The following is a 20,092-nucleotide window of genomic DNA, read 5'->3' as shown; positions in this document are numbered from 1 at the left end:
CCAGTATCTGTGTAACAAGCTTTTTGTGTGTGCAGCTGCTTGATATGTGTATAGAGAACTGTGGCCCAAGATTCCAGTCTTTAGTTGTGAAGAAAGATTTCTGTAAAGACAAGCTGGTGAAGCTACTGAATCCAAGATACAATCTGCCAATTGACATGCAGGAGAAAATCTTGACCTTTGTCATGGTAAGTCTAAAGTAAACAGTTAAGTGTTTGTGTCTCTGCTATGTGGGAAACATTTAACAATGCAGCCCATTTCTGTGCTGTAACATACTCATGGGAGCCTCTTCCTAAAGCAGACTTGAGTCTTGCTGCTCCTGCTTCCGGCAGGAGTACCACAGGCTGGGAGACAAAGAGGAAAAACTGAAAAACTGTCAACCTCCACCTTTTATACTCCCTTCTCAGTTTGTGTATGTGCTCCTTCCGTGGCTGCACTTAGCAAGCAGGATGAGAAGTAACTTTGGAGCATTCGTGGTTGCTGCTGCTTTGAATGGAGTTAGCTGGAGTGTATGGAGGGAATGACCTGCACTTAGGACCACTTCTGTTAGAAGCACTTCTCTAACCCACTGACTGTCCATTTCTGTGACTGTTCCCGCTCCTGTTATTTCAAAACTAGACGTGGGCTCGAGGTTTCCAAGGAATGGTGGATGTGAGCGAAGTAAAAGAAGTTTATCTGGAATTGCTGAAGAAAGGAGTGGAGTTTCCATCTTCTGACAGCAGCAGAGGGGGACCTAAGGTGGGGATACACAAGGATACTTCATTAACCATTGTAAATTAGAAAGAGGTTGTGTTAATTGCATGAACCCTGTAGATGAAGAAGGTGTGTTTGTTTGAGTGTTTTTTTTTTTTTATTTAAATGCTTCAGGGCAGAATATGACCAACCTATTTAAGCACGTGAATCAGTTTCAATTATAACAGCTAAGATAACGACAAAGAAGCCTGGCCTGTATAATAGTTCATTTTATTTCAAACCACAGATTAGCAGATACATTCTCAAAAAGAAAGCATCTCTCTCTTGAGACTTTCACAGTGTGCAAAGCGTTTGGGCACGCTGTTTGCCTCAAAATTAATGAGAGCTGAGTGCTCCACACTTGCCATCTTCTGAAAGCCTCAACTAATATGAGTAAGATGTTCATGAAAATGCATACTGTTCAGGATATGAGCATTGTTTATCTTGAAAATTAAACCAAGAGATACAGAAATCTGTAAGAAAATACTATTGTCTATATATATATCTCCAGCTGTTTGCAAAGCCTGTACACACTAAATGTTTTTTAGGCATATGCCATTGTGGAGCATCTAGGATATTAAGTATAAGTGTGGCTTGAGCACTGGACATTAGCTGAAAATACACTATGTGTTTTAAAGACATTCTTTCCAGATTTTTTTTTTTTCTATTAGAGGAGTTTCGGAGAGTGTGAAAGCCATCCACCACTGGGTAAAACCTTGCAATTACAGAATTAAATGTCTGTAATCAGTGCAGACAGGAATGACTGAGATTTATGCTGAGTTTGAGTCAATGATTAAATAGTGAAGTACAGAAAAGCTTATGTATTTAAAGGTGGTTTGAACAAGCTGTGTGGAGAATGCTCTCAATACTTTTTATTTCCTCGCCAAGTACAGTAGCGACAATTCTGTCTACTAACATGTGCCTGCTAATTAAAATCAGTGGCAAATGTTCTGTTGATCTCAGTAACAGCGGACCTGAACACAGTTTTTACCTTAGTTTCTAGGAAGTGAAGGTCTTGAAGTGTGTAGTCTTGTGCAGGCTGAGTTTTGCATTTGGATTTTTTTTGACAGCAGTCAGTTCAAATGCAATGCAAGCGAAGCTTTCTGCAGATTAAGTGTTCCAGCTTTTTGATCCAGAAGGCCTTTGTAGTTCATCTTCTGCAGAGACCCAGACTTAACCCCCCAACCTTTCCACTGCTTCCAGGTGCGATCCCATTCTGAACTGTCCTTCACTGTAAAATTGCAACAGCACTTTGGGAAGGACTTGTGGCTGTTAGATGGCTTAAGAGCTCAAGGAGCTACCCTGTTCTTAGCCATTCCCGCTTTGTCCTGTGATGGAATTTACTTGCAAGCCTGTTTAAAAGACATCTGGATTCCAAGCCTCATTTCATTACAAAATAGCCATTACATTTATTATTGTAAATAGACCTTGCTCACTAAATTCCCTGGAAGCATTGATTATGAGAAAGCTAATGCCCGGTTGTCTAGTCTCACAAAGGTGTTTTGTAGCTTGCTCATCTGGATGTCTGCTTCAATTCTTTTGTTAAACCCAAGCTCTGTCTTTTATCTTTCCACAGACTTCATCTCAGCCTTCTACAAAGTCATCACCATCTTCTGCCAATCCTGCAAAACGTTCTTTGCTGCCTCTTCCCACGGGCCCAACGTTATTGTTGACTTCGGAGCAGGTGCAGTACTACAGGTTTAAGGAGTGCGAGTCTGCTGGAAAAATACTGTTAATGTGTGATTTCAACAACGTGGGTGCATAGACCACTGGAAGGGACTGTCAGTTCAAGTGGCACCTATATTAATGGGTTTAGGTTTGTTCTCCTGAAGGTGTTTTATGTAGTGGTGTGCCAAAACAAAGTAAGCAGAAGTGAATTCAATAAATGCTAAGCTGTACATGAACCAGAAAGTGGAATCATTTACTCAAGCATGAGAAGATCTAGTGATGTCATATGATGTTGTTATGCAAATTGATTAAAGTTACTTCAAAGACAAGCGAGAAAGCCAAACTTACTTTTGCATAAGGCTTGTGTGAAGAGATTATTCTAAAAAGCAGGAAGGAAAGGACAGTTCACTTACCTACAGGCTAAGCAGGAACATAACTAAAAAGAGTAACTGTAACATAGTGAGAAGGATTAACTGTAAGGAAAACCATCGTACTATCAGACTTGGATCTTAGTTAGATTGCACATATAAAAGCTGAGCTAATTCCATTCATTTTCATGGCATGTCATTGGAGTAAAATAATGCTAATTAGACCTATCATTATACCTAATGGGGAAGAAAGTGCATATTACAGGGGTAAGAATTATTCTGCTCACTCTGTTCACCTGCACAATGTTCTGTCCTGTTGAACTCAACAGATTGGGAAACTATACAGTGAACTGGACATGGCAAAAATGAATGTGAGAGTCATGTCAACAATATTAAAGGAAAATGTTCCTGGCTCTGAAAATCCAGATGATATGAATCTTTTACAGGTATGTAGTAATTCATTAGTAGGGCATATTGGTTTGGTTTGGTCAAAGTTGATTTTAAAATATGTTGTATCCTTTCTTTTAACATCTGGATTCAGATTGCCAGATGGAATCCAACAATAGGTTTCTGTCTCTGGTTTTGCTTGGCTTTCTTTTGTCTTTTTCACCTTCCCCTGACATCTAGACAGTCAGGAAAGGACAATACAGCTTGCAATGCAGATTTAAGCTCTAGGGAATTCCAAGGGCAAAGGAATTTCATAATGGAGCGTTCTCTGTTAAGCATGTTCTGTCAAACAGCCCGGAGAACATTCCAGTTGAACGCAGTTGCCTTGTGGGAAAACGCATGATGACACAGTCTCTCATATCCGTCCTGGAGTTTTCAGTGCTCACTTTATTATTACCAGTACCTTAAAGGCAGACTGAAGGCCAGTGTGGAATATAAAGCATTGGTTTTATGTGCGTGACCTCAAAGACTGGGAGCTTGCTGTGCTATAGATGAATCCATGTGCTCTTAAAGCGTAGCCTGAAGGAGATGTATTGCAATAGTCCAGTTTAGATTTGACAGTGAACGTACAGGTGTTCTTCTTCCTATGATGTTGTTTCTTCATCTTGCTCATGCTGCATTTTCTTTTTTAGAAATTAAAAATGCAGAATTACTTTAGTATTTCAACAGTGACCTATATCAATGGACATTTTTCTGTTTCTTATTGTCTGCAAGAATTTAAAAGGCTTTTATCACATCCTTCTCTTTCTAAATTTACCTCTGAACTTCTGTGATGAGGAAGCATTTTGGTAATTTGTCAGCATTAAATGTGTTGGAGAGCTGATCTAATATTTACAACCCTTTGGTATGCTTCTCTTGCCCAGCTGAGTATTTCTCCTTTGCAAGGAACCCGTACCAAGTGCTGTTGGTTTGCCTTCAAGGTCATGGTGTTCAGCTGTGTCCATTCATGGATTAGTTTACCGCTGGAGCTGAGATATGGAGACAGAGCACCAGTTTGCCACTGTCTCTCATCTTTAATGACAGGCAGCGCTGCTGGTCTGGGGGAACCAGATAGGAACCAGATGCAATCCGGTTTTGCTCCCCTGGAAGTGCCTCGCATCTCCAACACTGTCTTTTTTGCAGAGGTTTGTGGAGCTACAAATGCAAGGAGGGAAGGGCCTAAGAAGCAAAGGTCTGAGCAGAGTAGGCTTTAAACACGAGCAAATAGCTGTTGCAATAGATTGCAGAGGGCTGGCTTTGCCTGCGGTATAAGATTGAGTATAGGTTGTTCCAGCAAAGGACACCACCTAAGCAGCTAATCTATGGCGGTTCTACGCACAGTACCTAAATTCTGTAGTGCTACTGCCACCAGGGAGGATGCCAAGGTGCAAACTGGCCTAGATGACTTAAGCAGCCAGTGAAAGATACACCAGGTAGGAGAATTCACTGGCTTAATATATACGGCCACCTCTGTCCAGTCCATGACAAGGGAAGTGTTTCTGGCTGCGGAACAGGAGCGGTATGTCTGTATGTCTTTCCTTTCCTGTCTCCCGCTGTAGCCCCTTCTGCATGGGGGTGCACAGATTAGGTTGCCCACAGTAAACCAGCGGATTCTTAATTGACACTCCCAGTAATAAAATTTTTGGCAAAAGTCTGAGGACAGGGTGTGGAGTTCCCATTTGTGGGAGAGTGACTGAAAACTCATTCCTTCTATGCTAATTTCACTGTTGTTCTTTCTGTTGTTTTCAAGGGTGGCTGGCCTGTTCCTTTAACAATGTTTAGTGTTTCTTTTTGGTTTTGGTTCTACCTGGATTGCTTGGATTAGGCTTTTGTTGTCGGAGAACAGTGTCCTTCGTTAAAAGCTGCTTGTTTAGGCTTTGAGTGAGTTGGAGACATTAATTTCAGTCTTTCTGATTATCTGGAGTCTTTCAATAAAAACTGTAACAGGGTAAACGTGATCAGTGCAACATATTTTCAGTCCTGTAGCTTCATTAGTGGCTAGGCTCCTCCCTTTCTCCACCCTGTTTTGGACAAGGCTTAAGATAGGAGACCTCACTTGAAAGGCTGTGCTGGCTAGGAACAGTAGTTAAAGGGTAGCTAAAGCTCAGGATCAGCCAAGAAGGTAACAAACTTTTGTACTGGGCAGTGAGTAGCCATACTTGAGGGACATGCAGGAATCTGAGTCCGGATCATCAGCTGGTAAGAGTTAGCACAAATTCCGTGGAATTGCTGATGATTGTTATACCAGCTGGTAGTCCATCATTCTAAAACTCCCATTTTTTCAAAACATGAGTGCATGCATCGTTGTGGGTCGGAGCAAAGTCTAGCAAATTTGTGCTTGGAATGAGTGTCTCAATTTTCTTTTCTATTGAATATTAACATCTACAAAACTAGGCTGCCTGTACAATGGAATCATAAGAAATACACGCCTTTTTTTAAAATGCAGATCAGGTAGTAAAGTGCGGAGTTGGAGAGGTTTTATATTTAATTACTTACATTACACTGAATAAATTTTTGTGTGTTTTATCCTTGGCTATGAAGGTACAGTACTGAAAGGTACAGTACTCTGTAATCCTTATGCAGATTTGGCAAAAGGGTGCAAAATTTCTTTTTACAAAAATAAAATATTTACCTGAAGAGTATAGTTTTTGAGGAAAAATCATATCACTTTGAAAATACTAGCCAGAGCAATTTTTTAATAGCAGCGTGCAAATAGAGTAATTTTTCCCCTTAAGCGGAGCCAGCCAGCATTTGCACATGCACTGCAGGGGGGGAAAGTGTTGGCTGAGTTGAAGTTCCTGTTGCTAAAGAATTTGGTTCTTTGAACATGCAAAAGCTGTAATGGAGAGGAATATAAATAAGCTATCTTCCATTTCAACTGGCATTAATGCATAATTCTGCTCAGTAAACCCTCGTAATTCTTGTATCAGCTGATTCTGCTAGGTTCGTGTTACTTTCTCAAAAAATGCAAAGATTAAGTGCATGCAAACCTCCCCTCTTAGAGGAGCAGTTAGAGGTAGAGACTTGTGTCACCGAGCACTTCTGTCCTTTAGTCTGCTATTGTCCTTTGGTCAAGCAGACATTGAACAGGATCGCAGCCATTACATCCATGTGAAGTATCCTGCTGACTTTAATCAGCTTCAAACAGGATCAAATTAAATTTGCTCTGCATCACCCAGAGGGGTCTCCGTTGTTTTGTAATTTGTAATTTAGACTTTAGAGACAGATATATCTTTAGAAATAAGGTGGGTCAAGAGGTAGGGATTGGGTAGGAGTGCTGGCTGTGATGATAGGAGTTGTCAACCTGCCTTGCAGAGATCAAAGACATGAAAATTACGCTATTTGCAATGTTTGGTATGCATGCGGTTTGTAATATAAGGAATGTTACCCGTGAGTCTGCAGTGCTCAAGTGTCTTATCATTCTTCTCCAGAACTGACAAACTGGGAGACCACAGTTAAGATTTTTTTTTTTTTCTTCCCTTGCCTTGGGCAGAAACTGTATAAGACCTGTCGGATGATGCAGGAGAGGATCATGGAATTGTTGGTGACAGTGGAGAATGAAGATGTGGTAGTTGAGTTAATACAAGTAAATGAAGATCTGAATAATGTCCTCCTGGGACATGAAAGGTAAGTAGTTGGATACATTTGGTGTCCTAACTAAATAAGCACACTTAATGGACACGGTGATCCATACATCTAATGTTGATCCTCCACAAAGAAACATATTTTATCCTTAAATCCAGAAAAGAAACATGATTGCAAAAAGACAAAATCATCTATTTGTCTTCTCCTAAACACTTCAGAAATGCTTCATAAAGGTAGTTAGAAAACCATTAGAATCGGGTAAAAAAGGTAACAGCATAGACAGGAGATCAGATGGAAGCCCACAAACAAAAATCGTTTTGGAATTTGACGTTCCTCTTTGGTAGTGCACAGTGAATTTGTAATCAGTCTGCTACAAACCCTTTGGTACTGGTGATGGTCCTTATCTCTGTTGAGTGCATATGCTTCCAGGAAAGAATACTTGTTCTCCTTTCTAAACAAGTTTGACAGCATTACTGCAGAAATCTGCCACAGAGCAGCATTCTGCCTCATTGCGTGCCCGAGAGAGTCGCTTGCTTTTCTCAACCGGATTGAAACACACTGTTCTACTTGTACAGGAGAAAATGTTTGTTTCTTTCACACGTGGAAGCACCGCAGTGCTTGTATTAACATCCGCTGTGTTTGTGTATTATGTCACTGGTAGCATGACTAGATGCTAGCAAACCTGAAATTAATTTTAAACTCAAAATTCCAGTTAGCCCTCAAAATATCACATGTGTACTCACAGAGAGCATTTTGGTTTAATAGGAACTAGCCTTCCATGTGAAGTAGTTCATCTCCTCCATGGCTAAGAAATGTTCTAGAAATCGTTATGCATCGAGTGTAATGGTTCATGATGAAATGTAGCAGATTTAAAGAATTTAGTCATCTTTTCTTTACAATCCTTTTCTGAATGCTGCACGAAAAATACCACTAGTTCTAACTATCATGGCACAAACTTTGGGCCTAATCTTGACAACATTTAGCTTTAATATTTTATGTCTACAGCAGTGTTGGCCTATTTTACAGTATTGCCTTGAAAAAATTGTGTGCTCACTTCTTCCTTTAGGAAGCTTTTCATTTTAGTAAAGCAAAAACGGAATTCTGTTCAGCTTCTGTAAATCCACTGAAGTCAGATGTGGGCTTACATTTTTGTTACGACTGACAGATACTGGCAAGGCCAAGAACCTGTTGAATAGTAGCTTGTGGGTATAATTCAACAAATTCCTTATGAAGGACTCACCTGGTGATTGAAGGAGCGGTTAATTTGCCATTGTGAAACTGGACAGAAAACTACTGCGTTTTAGGACTGTAACATTATGGTTTATATGTAATGAGTCTTCCTGGGTGCAGATGCGTTGCACTTCAGTTGGTATGTATTGCAATGGATTTGGGTAGTTTGTTGCAGAGGGTTTGTTCTTTGAAACTCCCTCTGTACAGTGAGATGTGTAAAGGCCAAAGTGATATTAACTAGCTGCATCTGTTTCATACTGTGTGTATTGTTCGAAGAGAAATCACGCTGCATTCTCTGTTTCTGATTATTCGCGTAGAGTCCAAATTAAATCAGGTATCAATCACCACTGTGGGAGAAACTGGCCTCATGTATGTAACGATGACACCCTCTAGTGGCTTTAGCAACTCTTCAGGTCTTTCTGCATTTCAGATAAATGTCAGATAAATGGTTTATGTTTTGCAGTTGTAAAGGGTTGGGGTTTTTTTTCCTTCTGTTCCTCTCTGCATATATATTATGGTTGTGGGCCCCACCAGCATGGTAACCCTGAGAAGCAAATGGAGTTGTACAGACAGCTTCATGTCCATACCACCAGGGGCTCTTACTCCTGAAATACATTGGCCTTGTGGATGCCGAGTATCACTTGACTGGGTCTCCTCTGGACCCACTGTAGCACTGTTACAGCTTCTAACACATATTTACATAGGTGGATTTTTTGGTTTCCATATATTATTTTTTAAAAAAAAATATTCCAAATGGCTGAACTACTGAGAGGGCTGTATACCAGGATAGGTGTGTGGTTTGTCCTGAGGTGGTAGGAGGGAATGTGGGGACCTCTGAGGACAGAAACTTCCTGGGATTTGGTTATAGGTGTTCTGGTCAGAAGGGGTCAGATTTGGCACAGTGCGTGTTCATAGTTACCCATCTGGCGTGAACAGAGGCAGACTTTATTGTCAGCTGTGCCTCGGTTTTGTTTTGGAAGGAACAGATGGCTGTCTCCAAGATCAAACTTTTATGTTAGTGTTAGTGTAGGTCATCAGAGGACCACGGTCCTGGAGAAGAGAGGGTCAAATTGCTAGTGCAGAGACAAGTGCCCCAGAGAAAAGCATCTGTAGTGCTTGTTTGGTGCCTCTGGAGTCTTCTGATAATCAGGCTTTGATCACAACTGGTTTCATATTCTTAGGAGTGACATCACAGGTATATGAGTGAACATTTAACTCTGCAACTTCAACAGGTTCTCTCGAAACAGAGTCCGGTTTTTGGAGAATCAGAGAATACAACGTGAACGCACAGAGGTAAGTCATTATAGATGAACTCGTGAGCTGCAGGACTGTAAACATTCCATTTTCTGTTCATGATGAAAAATGCAGTTTTGGTATGTGCAGAATTTTATTCTCTAGTTGAGAGGTACAGGAGACAACAGGCTGATACTAGTCATCAATTATTTTCTAAAGTCTCATTTGCAGAATTTCATGCAAATTCATCTAACTAAAGTAGCAAATAATGTCAAATCTAAGGTGGAAGCTTGGTCAGGAAAAATGAGAGACAGACACCTATGCAGATACTGTTTTATGACCTCTGCAGCTAAGCACCATTATCTGCCATATACAAAATGAGGAGGCATAACATTTCTTTTAATTTATTCCCTGTTAAGCATATAGGCTGAAATATTATTACACTATCAGAATTCACTATTACTGATGTTTTTTCTGAGTCAGAGCTTTTTCTGAATTGTGACTATTGGCTTGTAGCAATTCTTTAATGATTATCCTTTATTGATTGATAATTATGGTTGTTAATTATATTGCCGAAAGTAGTTTTGCACGTTTCAGCTTCTGCTAAGCCATAATTGTATAGTCATCTAGGACTCAATATGAAAATGACTGCATTCGAAATGCTGAAATAGAGCTGACAATTATTAAAAAAAGATAGAAGATGATCTTGTTTTCCTTGAAAAGCCACTATTACTGCATTCTGGTTATGTAGGTGGATGTTTTTGCTTGATGGGTGCTCTGTTGGATTAGTTAATAGTCCAAATGGTGCAGTCTGTGCATTTTTGTATTACTCAGCAGTCTTCAAGTTTAAAATGCATCATCTTTTATTTATTTATTTTATTTTAATCTGGTGTGACCAAACCTGTATGATTCAAGCAGGTGGTTTTATTAAACTCTTTTGTTGGCTACATTTTTAATTCTAACACGTTCATAGAAGAAACAAAGGGAACCCTTTTCTGTGTCCTAGGAAACATTGTTTTGATTTTGAACTTCTCCGATCTAAAACAGGACTGGGGGAAAAAAAATCTCTCCTTAGTATGTATCAAAACTCAATAATACAAATAAGTAGCATGAAAATAATTGCACAGGATCAATCAGAAGATTGATACCAAGCCTGTATCTAAACAAGCTCATGATTGCTCAACTGCTTTTTAGAACTGAGTCTGTTCTATTTCCTATTTTAGAATTGGTTTTCTTCATTTTTTTGAAATAGCAAACTTGCTGAAACTGATCTTTTCTGGAAAGCATTTCTTGTTTCATTAGCTGTCTCTCACACATACATGCACACAAGTATCCTGGTCTTCTTTCAATCCTGCCAGTTTTTAATGTTATGATATTCACTATGTTATTGTGATATTCATTATATTATTATGATACTAAGTTTATATTCTGTGAAAATAGCAATTTGTTTAAAACTATACAAGTTCCTTTTAAAAAACAACAAAACAACAAAAAACCCACACAAAAAAAAAACAAAACCAAACAACTTTATTCCTTTTCAAATGCAAAGCTGTACAGGAAACAGCCATCTGCTCCCTCAAGTGATCTGCTTGACCTCTCCATAGATTCTCCATCTCCTACCTCAGCAGCGGTGCAGACCGACTCTGCAGTGTCTCCTTCAGGCCTTAGTAAGTAATGAATGCACGTTTGCCTTGCAGTGTGTTTTCCTAATGCAAACCAACAAAGCCTAGTGGAGGAATCAAGAAGTTCCTTGTAAGAAAGAAAACAAAGACAGTCCTTAACTTTACCTTAAATCTCCTTAAAAGGAGCATTGATGTGTGTACATAGGAAAAAAATGTAAGGTAGTATGAAGTTCCCTGTAATTTGTTTACAGTGGAAGCAACAATCTTTTTTTCCCCTGTTATGTAAATTTGAACAGTAGAACATGTTCTGTTTTCTATTACAGTGAAGCCTTTAAGACAGTCTGGTAGTTGCTTGTTCTGTAGGTTTGGAAGAAAAAAGCACAGATATGCTCTTATCATACCTTCTTGATGGCCAAGCTTTTTTCAGGAGGCACTCAGTGTTAGAAACAGCTCGCTTTGAGAAAGGTACTCATCTCCTCTAACTCTAGATAGACTTCTTTCATAGTCAAGAGGAGTGGGAAATCTCCTACCTTTGGTACCCTAAATTACTGTTTGCAGAAGTCCCTACCTTACCCATCCCAGGGGAGTCCCTACACTGAAGTTAAAGGTGTGAATGTCCCCCCAGGGATAAATGCCTATAATTCCATTCTCATCTTTTAGAAATAGTGAAAAGAGTTTTAAGTGGCATCTACTGTGTATAACACTACTGATGATGTTCTGATATTTTAAGGAGATAAATATATTGCACGTAATACCTTCTCAGAGTTATTAAAATTCTGCCTTTCATGTGATAAACAGCAATTCATTTCAGATTCTTTAGATGCCTTCCAAACAAAGCTTGACTCTTTCAATGTTCGTAGTACAACATTTGCTTAATGTTTAAATGATCATTAATTATTGCTTTGAATTTCAGATTGCATATCTGCACACCCTGAAGATAAAAACAGGCATCATCCATCTATTTATCCACAGCTAGATTTAGCACCTGCTACAAAAGCTCAGCAATTTCCGTGAGTAATCTCTTACCAAGGACAGATAACCAATGTTCAGAGGTATTAGTACTTCATCTAATTAATACTCAGGTATTAGTAATTCATCTAATAGTTTATAGAAAGCTCTGAGACCACAGATGTACTGTTTGTACAGATTACTCCAGTAAAACAAGTGAAAACTACCTGTGTACTAGATGTTGCTTACCATGCTTAGAAATACGCTACTACTGCAGCACTGTTTAGTCATAGCTCAACAGTCAAAACATACCTGAGAAAGAAATGATTTTCTGCTTGAGTGTTGCCAATACTGCAGTGAAAGGGAGAAACAGATGAATTGTACAGGTCAATAGGGAGAGTTTAAAGCAGGTGTCCTTGTAGTTCCCTTCCTTCTATCTGTGCTGCACTCAGTTGTGACATAAGGTAAAAACAGACCAGCAAAAAAACCCAAAGTAACAATCAGAATATACAGTTTTTATAGTTTCTCAGTTACTTTCAATGTATTACTCTCTCCTAGATTTGCAACTGAAACACAAAACACTAGTGTAAGCAACCCAGCTGGACATTCATATAGCAATGTGAGTAACACTCATGTTCAGAATAATCATTCTTTGCTGGCAACTGTCAAAATGAGAACTGTTTGGATTTACCCCAACTGCTGTCCAAATGGGATGCAAAGATCTGTTCTGTGGCCCTTCTCCATACATCAGGGAACACTCTGCATTTGGTGACCAGGCCAACTTTTCTCTTTTGATACCACAGATGCTAATATGAAAGCATATTTCTGGGGTCCAGCACAATCTCGGGGGGGTTGCAGAAAGCAAAATACAAACTGTTATTTGTACTGACATTGTTGCTGTGTGAAGGAACAAGGGGAGATCACCTGCTGCCATTATGTGATTATGGTGTATTTGCTATCTCAAAGAAGATACTAAAAAAAAAAACCCAAACCAAGCCCGCTACCCAAAAAACAACCCACCACCACCCCCAAAAAAACCCACACCAAAAACCTCAAATGCTTAAAAACCAAGTACAGTGCAGGACAAATGGCATATGCTGCAGACCTAAGACCTGTGACAGGAAGAATGCAAAAAAATATAAAGGGGCTTTGAGATAATGTTATGCATTTGAATGCTATTCTGTGGTAGGCATTATGAAATTGAAAAGATGAGAAGCAGACTCCAAACACACGCATATTTCCCATTTTAAACCGCAAGTAAAAGCAGGTATTTATTGTAAGTACTGTGGCCTTTGAGTCTGTGTAGTGTAACAAATTACAGAGAAGTAAATCATACAAATGTGCTATAGATAACAACTAAAAAGATGTTTTGAACTGTGTGTGGAGAATGGAGATTAATCAGACTGGTAACTGTTGACCTTAGAATGTATTTGCAGTAGTCTGAAAGTCTAAAGATAAGTCAAGTCAAACCAGTTCTCTTTCATATAACAATCCACTTATGCACTGTTTTGCTTGATGTCCTTAGCTGGCAACTCTTTTAAGCCCAGTGCCTCTGAATCCAGTAAATCTGCAGACTGGACATACTACATCATTAAACGGACAGTCACTAGCAGGTAAGAAGTACTGCAGACCACCTGACTGTCGTGGAGGTGTATTTTTTTGTGTTGGTTACATAATGGCTGTCAAAGACTAGGACCAGCAACAGACAGACAGAATCTGATATTGCATACGGCTTCTCTTAGACGTGTCTGTCCATTTTAGCATTTAAAGCAACTAGATACAGAGGAAGTAATTTGCGATTTTCAGGAAGATGCAAAAAAGTAACACGCAGTAAGCACACATTTCATTTACATTTAATTCACATCTGGATGATCTGCCTATCTTTATTCTTCAGCTGCATCAAAGAACAAGTCACAATCACCTCATTACTACGAAATAATGGAATTTGATCCCTTGGCTCCTACTGAGTAAGTAACTTTTAAAATAGATACACGGGTTTTGTAGGTGCCAAAGGCAAGGCTTCTGAGATGGCTTTTTCTTCTGAGTGAGAAAACAGACTACACTATTTAGACTGAGTTAGTTGCCCAACTGGATCGTCAGTATACATAATGTACAAAATGCACCCACTCTTTTCTTCCAATATTTCTGGCATAACCCATTAAGGAATAAACTCCTATAGTGTGTTCATTAAACAGCATCTGTAAAAATGGTGAAGTAATGCTGTGTCAAAAACTAAAGTCCTATCCAGCAATTAGAAAAGGTGCATAAAACACAGTAACGGTCCTGGTGGAGGAAGCTGATGGACGCTTCAACACAGGTGGTTCTGGAGGAAGGTAACCAAAGTAATTCCTGTTCCCAGCAATCATGATTTTTAAGAATGTTGTTCTGCATATCAAGAAAATCCTCAATTTAAATATAAACTGCAGAAGAGAATGGATGCTGGGACTCTCTAAAGGGTCAAATGGTCAGCCAGAAAAGTACTATGAAACTAAGTGGATGGCAAAACTCTCCTTTCTACTAGTAAATTGCAAAAAATCCGAGTCATCTACACAAAATTTATTTCTGTGGCATTGAATTCTGAGGTAGAAAAATTCAATGAAGTTTTAATTATGTTTTTTAACTAGTGCAGTAATTGCGTGCCACGTGGCTTGCTTGCCATTTGTGTTTTGCAGTCCTGTTCCCAAACTTTATTTAATCAAAAGTGACAATGTCCAGAGGTGTCTCATTAAATGTATAATCCCAGAGACACTGTGGGATTGGCCCTTTGTTTCCATGGAAACCTGGGCATCCTGCAGCTGATGCTGCTCTGTTAGGCAAACACTCTTGGCAGTTCATGCCTGGGCAGGATTTAACTGGTGCATTTTATCAAAGTGAAGCAACTGTGATGTAGAAGTCTCCGTTTCTCTTCTTCCAGAGCTGTTTATGAAGAAATTGATGATGTGCTGAAGACTGAAGTTAAAAAGAATACAGGATGCTGAAGGCGGGGGTGAAGTCTTCTGCTAAACACCCTTTATTCTCTGGTGCTGGTCCTGTGCAGTGCTTCCGATAACGTACAAGTGAATAACAGAATGAGTTTTGTATTTTGACACAACAGACAATAAGTATTAGAACACTAAACTGTGTGGAAGCTGAAAAACTCTTGGATCTACACCTTGATCATTTGTCCTAAATGCTCAATTGTGTATTCTTCAAGGTGACTTGCATAATTATTTTTGACGTATTTTGGAGGCCTTTAAAACGATTTCCAGATTCACTTGTGCATGAATTAATCCTTTACACCTGACACAAGTAAACAAAAAAGCTGTTTACAGAAGCTGCAGAATCCAGTTTCTGTTTTGGCCTTATTGCTCTCTGTGTTAATCTCCCTAGAAATTTATAAGGGGTTTTTCATATATAGGACTTCTCTAAAATTGGGCCCCTGGATAGATGTCTGAAGACATGCAGTGTTACTCTCCTACATTCATATTCTGAATACAGATTCTGTTTTCCTCCTGCAGTATAGTTGGATTTTTGTCCTGGTAAGAACCTGAAGTGGGACATGAACTGCTGTCATCCATGATTAACAGAACAGAAAAAAAACCCTTCTTGTTCCTGTGTTGTCGTTGTTGCTTTTATTTACTCAATAAATACTGGAGGGGGATAAGTAATTTCTTTCAGTGTTCCTGCCCTGCAGAAGTGGTTCTGGTGAAGGAAAAAATAATTATCTACAATGCAGATGAGCAATAGTTATCCATTTATTTTAATCAAGCGGTTTAACTCTGTTAATAAGTTTTGTCTTTTAATATTTGAAGTGCCTTATCTATTTTCATGCTGAATGTAAAGTGTGCACTTTAATAGGTATAGTTCTCTGAATTTATAATTGATATAAAATTTGAGAACTTAGTTCATGTTCGTAGCTGATAAGCAATTTTTTGATGAAATATGCATTTTAAATGTTAACTGTTTAAGCAATAAGAAGTTCTCAGTTTTGCAATTTTTGTAGCATATAATTCCAAATAAAAGCAAACACTTACTGAGAAGTTAACCTCCATCACTTCTTGAGTTTTTATGAGGACATGCGTATTCCATGAAATACCAAACACAGATAGTATTGGAAGTATTTTAGTGTGAATTCATGGAGTTTCATTGCATAGTTAGCAATTTGGCGGTCTGCCGTAGGACCATTAGAAGACCTTCTATCAGATACACAACCTTGAAGAAGTTTGGGGGGTTTGTAAGCAGAAGTGACAAGATAAGCTGCTTTATTATTATTTTTCATGTATTTGCCATGTTTTAGACAGCAGCCTGAGAAAACTGCTGAAAATAGGATTTGAGGTGGATCAATTTTTTAATTTTTTTTTTCTTTCCTTTCTTCCCTACAGCTGAGTTGTATTGATAAAACCCTAGGACACTGAAGTGTAACAAATTAAAAAGGCTCTTTCAGTATGGCAATCCGTAATGGGTGTCTGTTAACTAAACTTTGCTGTACTTACAGAAGCAAAATGGTCACAGATAGATGAAAGGGAACTGGCTAATTGTTGAGGTTATGAAGCTTGTTTTATAGCTGGAACGTGCTTAGTATCTGTGCAAACTTGGGCTTTCAAACTTGAGCTTTCAAATTTGAGAGAAGACACACATTTTATGAAATTTGCACCTGGCAGAGGGATATTCCTTTTCTTTCGAAGCATGTGGCCAGAATAAAGCACTATGTGGAGAACTGATATAATCAGTTCAGCTTTCAAAAAGACAATGGGCTAAGACAACCCAGGTAAGAATTGCTTTTTTTTTTTTCTTCCCTAGCCTGGATTCAAAGATTTGCCTTGATTTTTATTTTTTTTCCCCTGAAGCATAATTGGAGTTATAGTTTATAAAGCTTGCTGCTATCTTCATACAGATGTATTTCACTTGCGTGGGCTCCACGTGTTCTGCTGAATAAAAATGCATTAGAAAGATGAAAGAACAAAAAGTGTTAAAACTTTCATGTCAGGTCTTCACTGTATTAATGTCATCCAGAATCTATTTAAACACACACAACTGGTACAGTAACGCATTTTAAAGATAGTATCCATTTATCTTCAAAAAAGCAGGTTTTAAATTACTGTATACAAACATAATTGAGACTAAAGTGACTGTAAGTTGTTTCTGATATACCCATTGCCTTTTTAGAGTCCAGACACACCAACAGTAGTCTTTATTAGATCTCATCTGCTGAAAGGGGTAGAAAGAACTGGCATATGGGATGAGATACTGGGCTGTCTGAAAACGAGTAGGTCACTTAAACTTGCTCTGCAACTTGCTTCTCGTTTGCAGAGAGCTATGATAAAAGTGTTATTATCCCTACAGATAATGACCAAAAGTTACATAAATACAGGCTTACGTGTTCTGACGGTAAACAGAGTACCTATGAGTACCTCTGAAAAACCGATAGGCTGCCGGGCAGGCTTTGTGGGGCTTAACCTCTGAATGAGGCTGATTTCCTTCTGGGTTTTGATGTTAATTCATGCTGTTAATTGAGCCTGCAATTTAGCACAGTTGTTTATGTGCTGCCTCTCCCTTCTACGCGTTTCATACATAAGCTGAGCCTGTCTCTGTGTAGAGGTGCCCAGCATACGGCCCTCTGCAGAGTGGAAGAGCGGTCATTAGCAGTACAGACATTTTAAATTAGTTGAACACAACATTGAAATTTGAAGATAGTCTTTCTAAATGGAAACCATACCACAGATCTGATGTGCTTACACTTAAATTACTGTTCCTCATTCAAATTATAACAGTTCTAGAGCAATCTGCTCTTACCAAATGAACTACTGATTCAGTAATAATTCGACAGGGTGCATCATATTCTGAATCATCACATCCTCCTGTGCCACAGGAGTGTTACATAGCAATACAGTCTAGTCTTACAATATTCAGCCAACACATATCATCTTACAAAAGATGTCTTGAGAAAACCTCTCTTCCAGCAACAGTGTTCCCTTCTATTGTCTGATGAAGAAATAATATTCCAACTACCTAAGTTTGGATTTTTAAAAAGAAATACACCCTTTCATAACAACACCACGTACCCGTGGTGGTTTAATAATATAATTTCATATTACACAGTACTCTGCAGTTATTCCTTCCATGGAAAAATGGTTTTGAAACTGGTAGTCAGGTAGCAGAAGTCAAATTGTGTAGAGTTTGCCCATTACTGATATCCAGGAAGTGGTAATTTCTGTCCTTCCTTTGCTTCAAAAAAAGTGTAAGAGAGGGTGATCAAATCAACTTTAGCCATCTTAGGGTCCTCTACAAATTCTGGATCAATGTAGAAAAAGACAGGCATGTCCACTTCCTCGTGAGGATTTAATCGCTGTTCTTCAAAACAAAAACACTGCAGGGGGGAGGAAAAAAACACTTGAACAATTCGACAACAGCAGCTATGGTAAACTTTCTCTGCCAACACGAGAGAAAGCTTCATCTTTTAAAATCTACTCTCATTGATCTACAGGTGTACATCTAAAATCAAGGGAGTGAGCAAGCACAGGAGCAACAAGACAGCAGTTCTGTTCCTCTTGTGTTACGGGGGGGGGGGGGGCGGCGGGGCGGGAAATAGCCTTTAATGAATGTGCAAATGTACAAATTGGCCAGGCTAGTTCACACTGTTACCATCTGCCCTTAAAGTCAGTGGTATTAAACATCATACATTTGGGAACTTCTCTAATTGGACACGTACTGCAGCTTATGAAGACAGTAAGGCCAAGAACGAACTGATGCACAGTCATGTGAAAAAATCAAGCTGTTTTCTTAAAATGTTGGCATACAAAGAATGGGATCCAGGAGTAAAATGAGGCAAAGTTATTTAATGCATAACTACTGTCATTCCGTGTAGAGGAAAATGTAATCTTTGCTTTGTCCACACTTACTTGTATTTTATTGAAATACTGTCCTGCTTCAAAGGGTATGACGTTGTAGGTAGAGATTCCAATTATTGGTTTGTCAGTAGGATTTTTCGCTTTATAAAACGCCAGTGCGGTCTCTCCTGGTACCACCTGCATAAAATAATTGCACAGTGATTTTATTTTTATTTTTTTTTAATCTGCTGCAGCCCACCATCCCTCAGTGTTCTTTAGACTTCAACTAGTTCATTTTCTCTTTTGCAGTTTCAAATTGGTTACTTCGCTACTTGACAAATATTTTGCTTATATACAACTCGCCCCTCTTCAAAATTAGAAGCATCAATAATGTCGTTTGTGTGCATTTTTAATCTTAACCAGTTTTCCATGAGAATTCTATTACTGTCAGTAGTTTAGCAGCATATAGAGCTTGAATATGCCCTTGCATATACAGTTTAAGGTTATTTTTTCCGTATTGGGCTCAGTAATTAAGCAAGCATGACTTGTTGAGTTTTTTTATTAAGAACTAGTTTTGAACAGTGACGTTACATTAGAATGATTGGTTGGTTGGGGGTTCTTTTCCATGTAAGAACAGTCCTACAAGGACAGGGGCCAGCAGAGAAAGAACCCCCCCCCCAGGTTTAGGTATAGTGTAGCTCTCTATCTCTGTGTAAATATATATGCACACACGGACTTGATGGCGTCTATATGTATATAACATAAGGTGTATATGTAATATGCTTTTTGCTGGCCAGCCTGTTCTGGCAGTTTGCTGGGATGTAGGGGGATAACACCCCGCCGGCAGCAGGAGCTCGCCTCCTCCCGCACCGGGCCCGCAATCCGCGGCGCCTCCCGGGCCCGTACCCCCCCACTCACGTAGATTTCACTCTGCTGGGGTCGGAATTCCCACTGGATGCTGGCGTGCACGTCGGCGTTGAAGGTGACCCTGAGGCGGCGGTGCCGCACCGGCTCCATGCTAGCGACTCGCTCCGCGCCGCTCCCGGCGCCCGTGGTGCCGCCCAGCCCGGTGGCCTGGGGGAGAGGGGAGGCGGTGAGCGGCCCCGCCGGGCTGCGCGGCGGCGGCGCGGCGGGGCCCGGCCCGGCCTACCTGGCAGTAGAGGCGGTAGAGCGGCACGGCCGCGTAGGACATGCCCACCATGCCCACGGCGGCGGCCACGATGTAGGCCAGCGCCGACCGGTTCCGGCGCCGCCACTCCTCCTCCTGCCGCCGGGTGAAGGGGTTGGAGCTCCGCAGCCCGCGGGCCCCCCGCGGGGCCGAGGCTGGGGCCGGCCCGCCCGCCGCCGCCCAGTGCCCAGCCTCCCGCGGCGGCGCCCACCCGCCCGCAGGGCCCGGCGGCCGCAGCGCCCAGAGCGGGCCCCGCGCCCCGGGCAGCCGCAGCCGCAGCGCCCCGCAGCGCGCCCAGCCCCCCCCGCA

The 20,092-nt window shown here is 40.2% G+C and overlaps 2 protein-coding genes across 4 annotated transcripts in view; one reads left to right on the top strand and one right to left on the bottom strand.

Annotated features, from left to right (window-relative positions):
- TOM1L1 (target of myb1 like 1 membrane trafficking protein) overlaps positions 1 to 16,953 on the top strand; it is a 38,555-nt gene extending 21,602 nt beyond the window's left edge. For 2 of the 3 annotated variants that reach the window (XM_037406630.1, XM_037406619.1), the window contains exons 7-18: positions 36 to 185; positions 616 to 735; positions 2,306 to 2,413; positions 3,095 to 3,211; positions 6,685 to 6,818; positions 9,239 to 9,299; positions 10,789 to 10,906; positions 11,775 to 11,871; positions 12,368 to 12,428; positions 13,335 to 13,422; positions 13,704 to 13,776; positions 14,724 to 16,953. In XM_037406630.1, coding sequence (XP_037262527.1) covers positions 36 to 185; positions 616 to 735; positions 2,306 to 2,413; positions 3,095 to 3,211; positions 6,685 to 6,818; positions 9,239 to 9,299; positions 10,789 to 10,906; positions 11,775 to 11,871; positions 12,368 to 12,428; positions 13,335 to 13,422; positions 13,704 to 13,776; positions 14,724 to 14,787 — 1,191 coding nt within the window. In that variant the 3' untranslated portion in view covers positions 14,788 to 16,953. Of the gene's footprint in view, positions 1 to 35; positions 186 to 615; positions 736 to 2,305; positions 2,414 to 3,094; positions 3,212 to 6,684; positions 6,819 to 9,238; positions 9,300 to 10,788; positions 10,907 to 11,774; positions 11,872 to 12,367; positions 12,429 to 13,334; positions 13,423 to 13,703; positions 13,777 to 14,723 lie in introns of those variants that run through there. The other variant, XR_005107234.1, reaches the window with a different exon arrangement.
- On the bottom strand, positions 16,836 to 19,985 carry LOC119156616 (cytochrome c oxidase assembly protein COX11, mitochondrial). The gene is made up of 4 exons (XM_037406651.1): positions 19,766 to 19,985; positions 19,534 to 19,689; positions 18,688 to 18,813; positions 16,836 to 18,155 (listed from the first exon to the last, which is right to left on the bottom strand). The coding sequence occupies exons 1-4, from the start codon at positions 19,814 to 19,816 to the stop codon at positions 17,973 to 17,975; spliced, it is 516 nt and encodes a 171-aa protein (XP_037262548.1). The 5' UTR covers positions 19,817 to 19,985; the 3' UTR covers positions 16,836 to 17,972.
- Positions 19,986 to 20,092: the final 107 nt, after the last annotated feature.

This window comes from Falco rusticolus, chromosome 1 (assembly GCF_015220075.1).
Source record: "Falco rusticolus isolate bFalRus1 chromosome 1, bFalRus1.pri, whole genome shotgun sequence".
Lineage (NCBI taxonomy): Eukaryota > Metazoa > Chordata > Aves > Falconiformes > Falconidae > Falco > Falco rusticolus.
Note: the sequence above shows the minus strand (reverse complement) of the source record. Positions and strands in the feature narration are given on the sequence as shown.

What these genes read in the sequence shown, in the direction of transcription:
- LOC119156616 (XM_037406651.1), bottom strand. Translation starts at nt 19,816, where the DNA reads ATGGTGGGCATGTCCTACGCGGCCGTGCCGCTCTACCGCCTCTACTGC. An exon ending in CCCAGCAGAGTGAAATCTAC is followed by an intron (nt 18,814 to 19,533) that starts GTGAGTGGGGGG and finishes TATTTTATGCAG; the next exon opens with GTGGTACCAGGAGAGACCGC. An exon ending in AGTATTTCAATAAAATACAA is followed by an intron (nt 18,156 to 18,687) that starts GTAAGTGTGGAC and finishes TCCCCCCTGCAG; the next exon opens with TGTTTTTGTTTTGAAGAACA.